This window comes from Lindgomyces ingoldianus (genome assembly GCF_010093535.1).
Source record: "Lindgomyces ingoldianus strain ATCC 200398 unplaced genomic scaffold BDR25scaffold_9, whole genome shotgun sequence".
Taxonomy (NCBI): Eukaryota; Fungi; Ascomycota; class Dothideomycetes; order Pleosporales; family Lindgomycetaceae; genus Lindgomyces; species Lindgomyces ingoldianus.
The window spans coordinates 390660-403802 of record NW_022985170.1 but is presented as its reverse complement, the minus strand read 5'-3'; the positions used below and the strand labels follow the sequence as shown (position 1 = coordinate 403802).

At 47.9% G+C, this 13143-nt stretch overlaps 3 protein-coding genes across 3 annotated transcripts; 1 reads left to right on the top strand and 2 right to left on the bottom strand.

The window, feature by feature from the left end:
• Positions 1 to 642: 642 nt before the first annotated feature.
• BDR25DRAFT_282464 (short-chain dehydrogenase) lies at positions 643 to 2035 on the bottom strand. Its single transcript, XM_033687975.1, has 3 exons — positions 1819 to 2035; positions 1307 to 1764; positions 643 to 1199 (listed from the first exon to the last, which is right to left on the bottom strand). Exons 1-3 carry the CDS (start codon positions 1898 to 1900, stop codon positions 771 to 773), a joined length of 969 nt encoding a protein of 322 aa, XP_033550000.1. The 5' UTR covers positions 1901 to 2035; the 3' UTR covers positions 643 to 770.
• Positions 2036 to 6710: 4675 nt separating this feature from the next.
• On the bottom strand, positions 6711 to 8043 carry BDR25DRAFT_282463 (3-hydroxybutyryl-CoA dehydrogenase). The gene is made up of 3 exons (XM_033687974.1): positions 7814 to 8043; positions 7534 to 7767; positions 6711 to 7483 (listed from the first exon to the last, which is right to left on the bottom strand). The coding sequence occupies exons 1-3, from the start codon at positions 7946 to 7948 to the stop codon at positions 6887 to 6889; spliced, it is 966 nt and encodes a 321-aa protein (XP_033549999.1). The 5' UTR covers positions 7949 to 8043; the 3' UTR covers positions 6711 to 6886.
• A 158-nt stretch (positions 8044 to 8201) lies between these two features.
• BDR25DRAFT_387321 (timeless-domain-containing protein) lies at positions 8202 to 11916 on the top strand. Its single transcript, XM_033698051.1, has 4 exons — positions 8202 to 8314; positions 8363 to 8594; positions 8641 to 10812; positions 10861 to 11916. The coding sequence occupies exons 1-4, from the start codon at positions 8228 to 8230 to the stop codon at positions 11910 to 11912; spliced, it is 3543 nt and encodes a 1180-aa protein (XP_033549998.1). The 5' UTR covers positions 8202 to 8227; the 3' UTR covers positions 11913 to 11916.
• The last annotated feature ends 1227 nt before the right edge of the window (positions 11917 to 13143 follow it).

Sequence of the window (13143 nt, the reverse complement as noted above, 5' to 3'; positions counted from 1 at the left end):
CCCGAAATCAGTGGAGTTTTTCTCTGCAGAGGGTCAGCGGCTTGGTGATAAGCAATCTCTGGGCCAAACTCTCTATGAGATAACGGGAATCGCCATCCACGCCCTTCGAGGACGCTCTTCGTCTCATTTCAATGTAAATGAGCGCATGTTGTGGGCAGGAAAACACCAAACAAATCGAACAGGAAGAGCCAAGGCATACGCTCATATATGGCGAAGGATGGGAAAAGGCATTGAATCGGCTTCAGAAAGAGATCAAAGGATCTTTGAAGGATGAAATTCTGTCACTGAACGAAGAGCAAAATCAGAAGTTGTTAGACTCGTTAAGATTTGACCAAACCAATGCTCGCTAGATGGCTATCAAAGAATACCCACGCTAAGACATCCAAAAATGGCGGTTGAAAACTCTCAGTACCTTAGCAGTATGATTGTGGCCGCATGCATGGACTTAAGAAAGACTCAGGGAGATCCCTAGCGACCTACAAGAGCCGTTCAATGATAATTTGACACGCGACTCCAACAATAAAGACGAGCTGGTCTCATGTATTCAGTGGGTTCCCTTCTCAAGGCAACCGTTGAGTCTAGAGTAGTTATATTTTGCTACAATTCCCGGAGTTGAGCCCGAGACTGTATCAAGGTAGGATCCTAAAGAGATCGCAGGAGACGTTATTTAAAGATACAGTTATACTTAATTCCTCTAAACCCTATATTGAAATCACGACATCTAAGATTCGGGAAGTCATGTCCTCCCTCATAGCAACCCATACACTCCCTCAAAACTCAAACTTCTGCCCAACCAGCTTCTCACTCAGCACCCACAATTTCTCCGCATTATCTTTGTCAACGGCATACGGACTAATATTATCATCATGATCAATACTCGCATCCGCCAAATACGCTCCACTCCGATCCGCGATAGTCGGATCCAGCGCTGCCACCACCGTCGTCGCCGCGCCCTGTGAATGCGTTTTGAACTTGAACGGCCCATTCGTGTTGATGTTTCCGTTCTCATCAACCAGGCCTCGGGCTTTGAGCACTTCCATGGGGATATGGCGGCCGAGGTTGGTGTAGATAACACCCGGGTGGAGACTGTACGCTGTCACGCCTTTAGATTGGAGTTTAGAAGCGAGCGCGACAGCGTAGAGCATGTTGGCTGTCTTAGATTGGCCATAAGCGGCTTCTGGGTTGTATTCTTTTCCGTCCTGAGAGTTCTAGTTAGTATTCCATGCTTAATTACATACAAAAAGCCCGACCTAATGTATCCACCCTTCATAGAGTTTGGATGATATGGGTGAGAGGGTATACTAGCCTGGAAATTCCAGTCCTCAAAACGCACGGGCCCATAGCGATGGCCTGCACTTGAAACATTGATAATCCGGCCCTTAGCTGCAATAATCTTCTCCATGACCAAATTAGTGAAAAGGAAGGTCCCGATATGGTTAGTTCCAAACTGCTGCTCGATTCCATCTTCGTTCTTTCCCCAGGGGGTCGACATTATGGCGGCATTGTTGATCAAGATGTCGATCTTCGGCACACCCGTCCAGGAGTTGAGCTCCGCGGCTGCAGTTCGCACTGTCCTTATGGATGAAAGGTCCAGAGTCAGGAGCTTGGTTGGGCATGTGGGTGCAACTTTGGCAATCTCGGTTTGGGCTGCGGTGAGATTGCTTTGAGAGCGTGTAGCCAGGATGAGGAGAGCTGGGGAGTGAGGGGCAAGGGCGCACGCGGTGGTGAGACCTATGCCCCCGGGGGAGACGCCCGTAATGAGTACTAAAGAATATTATTAGTAGATGCGGATTCGCGAAGGGGTAGGAGGAGAAGAACTTGTTTTGCCCTTAATCTGGTCTTTCCAGTGCTCCGTGACTTCCTCCGCATTTGTCGAGAATCCAAACTTCAGACTAGCCATTTTCAAGTTGTCGATGCTTTCAGAAAGACCTATATTAGAGTTTTCTGAGTAAACAGATTAAGTACGGATCCGTACTTATAAACAAATAATTCTGTTGCCTGAAGTTGCAGTTGTTTTGAGAAGTTCTTATCCGAGTGGTCGGAAGCCTACCGAAATTTGAACGTCAGCATCCTTCGCTCCTTTATACCACACCCCCACTCCCTCTTGGCAATATTATAAAACTGTTACCTGATTCTCCGTCGCCCATCGTCCGCACCGGGACGGCGGTGCTTTCAAAATGTAACGGCCCGTGGCCCGTGAGCACGTTAGTGGTGCTGAGCTGCAGAGGACATCTATTCTAATGAGGAAGGTGCTCCGAGGTGAATAGATGTCGACGAATCTCTACCAAGACATGGTGTTTTCCTATAAAACAAAGTGTAGTATCTTTCAAATATCATTTGACATGGTCTGTCGTATATCCTCTATTTATACTAGAGCACTAATTGCTTGTTTTATCCTCTTTTTAAAGTAGTTCAACTTCTTACTATTTAGACTAGGTTATCTTACCCTAAAACCTCTAAATCAAGGCCGCTTCTCTGGCTAACTAGTGTCCTCATCGGGAGAGATATTAGTGTGAGTTTCTTGGTGTTGCTCTCCTCTTACAGATGCTCTGGAGCTTTGTGATAAGTTACTTTGTTAAATTAGCATTCTTGGTATTTGTTACCCCCTTCTTGTTATATAATCTTTTAGATGTGACGGAGCATTCGCTCAATCTAGCGCTGGATGCTCCACTACTCAAACTTCTCCTGCCTCTTCTTCTAGTTTTCCTCCTCTGTTTTACGTTTGTTGGCGCTCCTTTTGGTGTTTCAGTCGCTTTAACTAAGGCTAGGATGGCTCAATTACATTAAGATTAGATTAATTACTACGCTAGAGAATGCGCTTCACCTTCTTCTTACTATAGAGTGCATCCTGGTACTAGTGGGCATGTCATGGAGCTTTGTTTTCTTAAGCGCTTGTCTCTAGTTAGTCTCTGCTTTAAACGCTCCTTTTCAAAAGGTAGTAATTTAGGCTTAGGAGCTTCATGTGCGTTCTAGTACTAATTAATGGCTCCTTTACTTATCGTTAAACTTCAATTTAGGTTTGGGCCGAGTTTCCCTCGCAAATCTGTACGTATTATTTCCGTATTTGATTCCCATTCACCCTTCTTAATTAGTTCCTAATACTTGCTGTGCTCGTCTACCTTTTTCTGTGCCTTCATTGTCTGTGCTGCTGTCTCTGTTTCATAGATGTGAAAGGTACCTTTCTTATTATAGGAGAAGCATCTCTAAAAACATGGACCCAATGTACCCTTTCCATCCCCCGCAGATACAGCTCCCATTAGACTTCTCAGCAAGCTGCCTCAAACCCACATAGAGCTTCGTTGTACACTAAGGATAAGAGCAGTTTTCTACCTCTAAACTATGTTTTCTAGTCCTTAATGGACTAATAACTGTGGTTAGTGTTCACGCTATCAAAGCCTTACCTCCTTGTCTACGATGAGAGGTCTAGTTTCATTGTTCGTTTGACCTTCTTTGCCCCTGGTCGTTTAGTGTAGTCTATATGGATGTTGCCTTTATATCTCTGCCTTGTTGACAAAAGTTGTACTCTAGATGGTAGGTTAACTTCTCTCTGCTGAATTGATCCTTTCTTATCTTCTTAGCAAGCTCTATATTGAATGAGGGAGTCTCCTTATGGGGAACACTAGATATAGGAACGTCTTGAACATGTATGTTGAGAAGGATGAATTAATTTATTCCTATAGTTAAAACCTCTATCTCTAGACTTCTCGGTCATCTTCTTTTGGGATCTCTCCTGAATGCCTGTAAGACTAGTAACTTCAGCTGCTGATGCTCCACAGGACCGTAGAGCAGTAACTTAAGCTCCAGTAGCAGCATAATTTTATTTCGTCATGATAGAGATTTTACAAGCACTGTTTGGGGCAATTCGCTAAAAAGTTGATAGAATTAATACTGGAGGCTACCCGGGGGACATCTACTTCGAACACTTTGAGTTTTTGCCCCATTAGCACATCATCGTGCAGGAATGAGCTATCGGTAGCCTCGGAGATGCTGCCTATTTGAGACTACCCCCTGTAGTTGCACGGGCCACCGGACCTTACATTTTGAAAGCACATCTGTATACAAATACCGGATGGTGTAATCGGTGTTTCGAGGGTAAGTCGGCCCCGTGGGGTTAAGCGGGGATAAGTGGCAGAAGGCCGAGGGGCAATAGAGCCTGCGACACAGGCTCCGAGGCACGACGGCGTGGAGTGGGATTGCTCTCTGAAGGAGAGTTTCGAGCCATGCTGACGCTTTTTAGTCGGGATTTCGAGGCGGGGCCGGGCGAACTTGAGTCCGTAGATAGATTATATGAACGTCCCGATATCGCGTTGATTGGTTGAGGAGAATTGGGTGGGCGCAGTGGATGCCTATTTGGAGGTATAAGTGCGTATATTGCAGCTTAGGCAAGGAGAAGGAGATTTTCTTATGTTTTGTGCGTTCGAAGATTTCTTATTAATGGTGACCGATCAATTGACTCGTTTAGATGTGGCCCTTGGTTCTTGCAATTCAACGAGACAGAACAAGCTTCTTGCCCTCGTTAGCGAGGCCGAGCATTGGGCTTCGAGATCATTTCGCTGATTGAGGTATCACGATGGTGTGGATTTCAATATGTTGAATGAAACTTGCTTTATTTATTTACTAATGGTCTACTGGAGGATGATTCTCCGGAGTATTCCCTGACCATGAAACGCAGAAGTGAAAAGATTTCCTAGGAAGATTCCCAGAAAGACGCACTTTCACTGCCGTAGAGTCTGGTGATTTGTTTGCAAGCTCGAGCCTCCGTTCACGCCTTATACATCACAATGAGCGTGAATGGCATACATGATCACCCCCATACCACGTTTCCTACGCGATGCATTATTTGAAAACACCACTCTACCAGGCTCTGAGTATATCTGCACCTTATACTCATAACCTGCATAAGGTCGCAATTTCTACATAACACAACAGCTTGCAGAGCTGCAAATTCTAATCCGTAATAGATGAGGCCAATCAAAACCGCCGCTAGTTACTAAATTTACCTTCGAGCACTTTGTGATACTACTGGAGATGCCATGGCCAGCCACATCTCAAAAAACTTCAAGAATCTCACTTGGTTTGACATATCATCTCCTTCTGAGGACGAAGTTCCCCAACAAAATCCGCTGGTCACCCGCATCAACGAAATCCGTAAGCGACTGGACAAGATCAAGATCTCCGTTGACAACTGCGAACTCCTCATCGAGCTCTCTCACAAGGACTCGGATTATATGACCCAACCTCCCTGAAATCAAAGATGGAAGCACAATTCCGAGGAAGACAACCGCATCTACTATACTCTCCGGAAGGAAGTCGATAGTATAGGCGATGCTGCTACAAAAGACAATATCTGCACGTGGGAGCACAATGTTGAGTACCTCTGCCAAGGCACCTTGCACGGGAACGACAAGATTGCCTACAAGAATCAGTGGGGTCAGTGGAGGGAGAATCTTCAAGGTATGTTCCTAAAGTTCTGGGACTGGGGTGATGCGAAGCGCACCTTAATCCTCGATTGGAGGAGCATGTGGATACGAAGGAGCTCAATTTGAGCATACCTATCTTATGGTTTGTATTGATAAGTGGCTTTATTTTGGGGTCATTATCGGCTGAGCGAATACCTAAGAGGGCATAGAACATATCAAATAGCATGCTGCTCTCGAAGTGATATGTAAGCCGAAGAATTTGTAGGAATGATGGGTTAAGACGCAGAGGAAGCCCCTCTCCACCAAAAAGAAACATCAGATACGCGTTGTGCAAGCCTCTGATATCGGGCCTCCTCAGCTTTCTCCGGTGTTGCGTTCTTAATAATACAGAATTGCTGAAAGGCGCCAAATGACCTAGAAAGGTTGCCAATTAACGGCTTCTTGGATAACCTACCACCTCTTGGATCAATCAATATTGAAAAGTGATTTTAAAGAGTTCCATACCACAGAGGGTTCTTGTGGGGAAGATGAATGAAGAGCTGGATAAAATCCCACAGTATCTCTATCAGTAACCAGGGATACCCGGCAACTCTCCTCATGCTTTTGGAGCGCTTGGGGCTTCGGAACAGCTAGGTAAGATGTTGTGGGCGAAGGGGCTTGGCTGTCATTGCGGGTTTCGTTGAAGATTATAGTCTTAGAAAAAGCACGACTGGGAGCTCACTTGCTAGAAATTACCTTCCCTGGTAACTTGATTTATAAGATTCTTGCCGTATTGCTGGGTTGTACCGCATTTGAAAGATTTCCTGGACTCCGGTCCTCATATTGTTCTCGTTCAAAATCGCCCGAGTTCTTCTGATCGTATCACACCTAGTAAATACTCAAGATTTTCCTGGAGGATGAGCGGAGACCCTGCCCACTAGGGAATGTTCTTTGCTTCTCCATTATTCAGGGAAGTGCTCGAAACGTTCGCCTGCAGTGTCGAGATACAGCTCATTTCGGAAATGGCGGATGACAGCAATGGACGCGCTAGTCCCCCCATATTTCCTCCCATTGAAGCTATTGTAAAGGGAAATTGGAAAACCGCCGTTCTTTAGTTGGAGACTGGGGCTTGCGCGGCTGAAAATATGACGAAGCAGGAAGGATGGTGGCACGGCAAGACACATCAATGGAACGGCTGCAGCAACGGTTCTCAGTGGAGCTTTAGCATGCAGAGCACATTCAGCGGAAATGAGAGTATTGCGTTTCGACGTCATTGCGGTGCAGTTTCGAGGCGTTTCTGAACAACTAGGCCTTTGTTTCACAAACAGCGAGTAGAAAGAACCATATTTGAATATATACAGACTACCGACAAGGATTTGAAGGCATCTCGTAACTGCAACGCCATACGGTACCCTTCACCCCTCTGGGGTGTGTGTTCCACAATGAGTCCACAAAAGTGAATGTAGATCCATGCCGGGTAGCCTGCATTAATAATCATAGAAGCCTTTCCCACTCTTCTTCCCCAACCAACCAGCATCGACCATCTTTCTAAGTAGCACCGCTGGCCTGTACTTGGAATCTCCTGTATCATCGTAGAGCACTTTCATGATAGCTAGGCATGTATCAATTCCGATAAAGTCTGCAAGCTGTAAGGGACCCATGGGCACATTAGTGCCGTTTTTCATGATGTTGTCAATATCCTCTTTGGTGCCAACTCCGGTTTCCAAGCACATGATGGCCTCGTTGATGTAGGGCATGAGAATTCGATTGGCCAAGAAACCAGGGGAATCGGCGCTCCGTGATGGGATCTTGCCCATTTTCTTGCAGAACTCGACGGCTGTGTCTACGGTGTCTTGCGAAGTTTGCAAGCCTGTAATAATCTCTACACCCTTTTGAATTGGGACAGGATTCATGAAGTGAGTGCTGATGACCCGAGAGGAAGCTGAAAGGTCTGTTGGATCTCTTGTCGTTGATGCCGCGATTTTTGTGATCGAGATGGAGGATGTATTTGTGGCGAGGATTGCATGAGATGGGCATATTTGCGCAAGCTGTGAGAAAATCTTCGATTTCAGATCCGGTATTTCCTGCTAATGATTAGATTAGTGCCAGAGATACTGGCTAAGGATGAACGCGCCGGGACAGCTTCAATCACGAAATCAACATCTGACAGGTCCTCCAGAGACGTGCTTGGTATCAAACGCTCTCTAGCGGCTGCAGCATCATCTTTGGATATCCTCTGCTTGCTGACGTCTTTCTCTAGCAGTTTGTCGGCGAACTTCAAGCCTTTGTCGATTGAAGCTTGTGAGCTATCAATCAATCGGACCGGCACCGAAGCTCTCTGCGCGGCCACCAATGCTATCCCAAGACCCTGTTTGGATTAAATGATGCTCCCCACCCATGGACGGATGACATACCATCTGTCCGGCCCCAATTACACCAATCTTCTTGACTTCGCGAGCTGCGGCGGCTGGAGAGGTAGTGCTGAAGCTGCGGCACTGCCGCTTCACAATACGTCGGAACGCTTGCTTGGATGTGGAAGAGAAAGACATATTGTTTGTGAATTGAAGAAAAGAATTGAATTATGAATTGAGGAAAAGAATTGAATTATGAATTGAGGAAAAGAATTGAAGAATGAAAGTCGGAGCGACATGTGAAGCACACGAAGGTCGGAAGGACGCTCGGGCCGATGAAAGCCGAGGTCCATCTATGACGTTTTCGGATGTGGCCTTGGCGTATTTGGTGGGTTTGCAGTTACTTTACGCGCGCCGCGACGCGTCTCCCAAAAGTCTTAGTGGGACGAGGCTCGAAGAAGACCATCAACCATCATCATGCCGCAGACAACACTAGATGAGTGGACAAAAGAGTCTCAGGTTGACCCGGAGATTCGCGCTCATGTCTACAGTCTCATATCAGCTGTATGTATTATTGTACTTTCAATTGGGCGGTGCTGATGTACACAATAGCTTGGAGGCATAGGGGACGACGGCACGTACGCACTCGGAGATAACGCACTCCTTTGCTTGAAGGACTTGCGAAAATGGCTGAAGTTTGCCGACGGACAACTTAATCGACGCGATGTTGCGCGGTGCATGGCGGAGGCGAACCTAGTGAAGGGCGATCTTTTAGAGATTCTAGCCAAGATTTCAGAAAAGGTCCTCCATGACAAGCTAAAGCATAGGGTTGCGGTTGCATCCTGTATGTATGATACCCTGGATTCCAATCCGAGACTGACAAGTGGTAGTGGAACTTCTTGTGCCTCTGACCTGGCCTTTCGAGATTGATCCGGTCGAAGCAACCGTGAACCACCACCGACACGGTCCTTACATTCAATTGGCTCAAATTGGCTACAAGCGCGCAATTCTTCAATATGACCGAGCTCGTATTCTTCAGACTGCGATCCGAATTGCGCTGCCGTCGATGGCAATCCCACTGCGAGAGAGGCCACTGCGAGACGAGGGAATCATCCGGATTGCTCTGTACTTCATTCGAAATATTGCAATGCTCTCTCCTCCCAGTAACGTGCCCATGGATGGCGACGAGGCCGAAATATCACGATCCGCCACGATCGACACGTTTCACGAGCAAGATATATTCCAGGCTATTTTAAGTGTGGCGTCTAGCATCGGAGACGAATTTGTTACGCAGGACGTCGTCATTCTCGAGATCTTGTTCTACTTACTGAAAGGCATTGATGCAGAAAAGCTATTTCTCGAAGAGAAGAAGCTCAGCACGAAGAATACCGAGGAGCTCAAGAGCTTGATTCAGAAAGAGAAGGCAATGCTTGCAAGCTATGCGCGACACGCTCCAAGCCGACATAATCGGTTTGGAACCATGATCTGGGTAAAACGGGACGAGGACAAAGTGTCAACTATCTCTGGTCAGGATGTCTTGGGCAAGGCTCAGAAAAGTATGCAAAAGATGGATAGGACAAAGAAGTGGAATAAACCTAAGAGGCCTGGACGGAAGAAGGATGATGAGCAGTCACGGGAGGAGTTTGACCTACCCGTACCTATGACCTCGTCAGCGCGGAAGCGCCTGAAGACATTCGTGGAAGAGTTCCTCGACTCATCGTTCAACCCGCTCTTCATGCATCTCCGTAAAGCGATCGAACGCGAGACTGACCGCGTGGAAACACGACACTCTCGCCAATTCTTCTATCTTGCTTCTTGGTTCCTCCGAGCGGAATGCGCACGACGACGGACGATAAAGTCAAAGGCCGCGGACCAGAAGAGTGCTGAGGCGCTTACAGCTGAGGATGAGAGCTACGGGCTTGTTGCAGAGGTCATGAACCAAGAAACCTTTATTCTGCTCAACAGGTTCATGCAGAAAAGCCAGGACGAAAAAGCATGGCAGGATCTCAACGCTGGAATGAAATGCTTCACACAGATTTTGCTCACTGTCCAGGAGATGTCCGAATCTGCGCTGGAAGATGACCAGGAAATTGCGGAGAATATTCAAAATCGCATTTTTTACGAAGAGTCGACCCACGATCGAGTTGTGAACGTCCTGAGATCCTACAATGACCAGGGATTTGGCTACCTAGATGCTTGCACTGAGCTTTCCCACGTCTTCCTTCGCATGTTGGAACGATACTCTAAACAAAATGTTGATTTGCAGGTACGATCGAGGAAGCGGGCGAGGAAGATTCGTAAAAAGAAGGCCGAAGCCCAGGGTCTAGATAATGATGAAGAAGGGCATGTGTCGGAAACAGAGGATATCACCGCAGCACAACGAACCGTTTCAGACCGAAAATTCGATTTTACACGATTTGCGGCTAAATTCGTAAATCAGGGTAGCGTCAACACCTTTGTCTCTTTTCTCAAGTTCTATCAAGACCTGGACACAGAGCAGCTGAAACGCGCCCATCGGTTCTTGTACCGAGTTGCGTTCAAGATGGAGCTAGCCGTTCTACTATACCGAGTCGATATCCTTCAGCTGCTGAACAAGATGATCAAAGGACCAGAAGGCTTGGATACTGAATCACCAGGTTTTAAGGAGTGGGAGGAATTTGTGCGCCACTTCTTCCGTTCAGTGGTCAAGAGGGTCCAAGATAGGCCGGAACTGGTAGTGGAAATGTTGTTCAGCAAGATTCCCGCCACTATCTTCTATCTTGAGCACGGTTATGACCGGGAGCTACCATCACGAACGCCACGAGCACCGGCGGAACTTGAAGTCAAACCTGGATTCGAAAAGGCCGACCAGATTGGAGTAGCTGTTGGCGTGCTTGTTAATCAACAGAAATCAGACGCAATTCGTTGGGTGCGCGATGTTCTGTCGTCTGCTGCCGAGGAGCGCAAGGCTTGGGAAGAGATGGAAGAGGCTCGCAAGGCAGTTTCAGCAGCCGCCAACCCTGAAGGCGAATCTGCACCTGAGCAGAATCAAGAGTCTGACTTGCCCAAGCCACCGCCAATTTGTGAGTACCTACCTCGACCCGCCGTGCAACCTGACTGATAGCACACAGTGGTTAAACCCGACAATGAAGAGCGTCGTGTCGCACTATTCAAAGACAATAAGATACGCCTATTGATGGCGTTGGTTGGATTTACAAGACTAGGGCCGGACAACAGCCCAGATGCGACCTGGGTTGTCCCGTCTTCTCTGACAGCCGCAGAACTACAGGAAGCCATTGACCTAATTCGAAAGTTCGAGTTCGACCCACCAGTGTATGACGACGGAAAGAGTGCTGAGGACTTCCTTCGTAGCAAAGCGGCTACCGCACGTCGCTCAGCTCGTCGAGTGGACTTTGACGATGACTCTGAGGGCATCGATGATGATTCTGGAGAGGATCGAGGGGAATATGGCCCTGGTGGTCCGACTGCCAGAAAGTCGGACGCTAAAACGGGGCTCAACCGCCGCAGACGAGAGCGGACACCCCGCGAGCTTGACGATGAAGAGAAGGACCGCAGAGCTGAAGCCCGGCGCAAGAAGGAGATCGAGAAGCAAGAGAAAGTGAAGAGTACAATGTTTGTACATGACTCCGATGATGAATGGGAGTATGATGAGGAGCAGGACCGGGAGTTCTTCGAAAACGAGAATAGGATTCGCGAAGAAACGAAGGCGAAATTTTTTAAGTCTCTGGCGCTTGGAAGCACAGAGCTCGGCTCTACGAAGAAGCGGAAGGCGGATCAAGAGCCAAGGAAGGACACCAAGAGGTTAAAGACTCCACCAAAGCGGAAACCTGGACCTTTTGATGACTCAGATGAGAGTGAGGACGATGGGGGTAACGATGTTGTGAGCATAAGCAGTCAAGCATCTTCCGAAGAGGTTGCAAACGTTCTGGATGTGGATAGCGAAGACGATGCTATTGACACGCCGTTTTCTTCACAGCATGCTGGAGCGATATATGTCAGCGAGGAAGGTTCCTTGAAGGCGCCTACGCCAACGGTAGCAAAGAAGGATGTGGTGATGATGGATGCAGATGATGAGGAGGAGGAGGAAGACGAACCTGTTAGCCGTAGGCTGCCAGGACGAAATATGAGGGCTGGGTTTGTTATTGAGAGTGATTCGGAGTAAAGAGGGGCTCGCATATGGTGTTCGCCAGTTTTTGGGTAATGGAAGCACTCGGGAAGCATCGGTCGGCGTTAGTACTGCACGTCGTTCTACATGACGAGATTCATTTTAAGACAAAAAGCAGTAACTTTTTCGACGTTTCCATGATCCAGTAAGGTGTAAGAGAGCTCTCAGTGCACAACCACTCAATTTTCTGCAGTCTACCCTATGTAAAACTATGTTTCTACTTTAACGTGCCCTGCCTGGCACTAGAAGATATTTCACTCAGTCAATTGTCGCGCTGTTTCCTTCATAGCAGGTTACTTCCGATGATATGAATTTCTCAGGCCGTCGACCTGCTCGCGTCAGCCTAGGTGGCGCCTTCCAGTGAAAGTGCGAATCCCGTGACCTGCAGCTTCTACCCAGGTAGGTGCTCTTTCCTTGTTTACCTTTGGTTGTGTCGTCAACTCCATCGCCTTGCCACACTCCCAAAATGTACGTACCCCAGCTTTCAAGATCTTCACCACCACGTTGAAGCCATGCTCACTTATCCAGACAAACAAAAATTTGAGCAGATCCGTGCTCGGTGGGAGACCGCTCAACCTGTAAGCAACAAGCCATTCAAGATGGCGGGCCGCAAGGAGAGGTTAGCCCACCAGCCGCTCAACACCGACCTTAACAACAATGGAGGCAGCAAGGGATTCCGTAGAAAACTGAGCCACGGCCTCTCTTTCATCTCAAATCCTCTTTCGCAGCGCAAGACCACACCAGGTCGCCAACTGACCGGACGTCAGCCACTGGCTTCAAGCACCACACAACTCACTCTCAAAGCTCTTGCTGAACCTGGTGAATCTGGCCGGCTTCTCTCTCCAATTCGTGACTCTGCGTCATTCGAGCAGTCACCCGGTTCACCAGTGAAGCCCGCCACGTCCGACAACGAAACAAAAGACGACCGGACCGCTGACGTGGATGTCACACCAAAGCCACTCCCGCGCTCTCGCACCATGAGCTTCATACCGCGGCCTAATCGGAGTGGATCTGAATTGTCTGCAATTGGCCATGACTCCACGCCCAATACTTGCACCTCACCCGTCACCGCCAACACGAAAGCTCGCTTCACTCCTTCGAAGATTCCAAGCCCGACTCCCCAGCCCACTAGACAACGAGGTCCTAGCCCCCGGCAGTATACACATCTACATAGTACGCAACAGGCAAAACTTATTGCAGCCAGCATGGTCTTTGCCGGAGCGGAGGC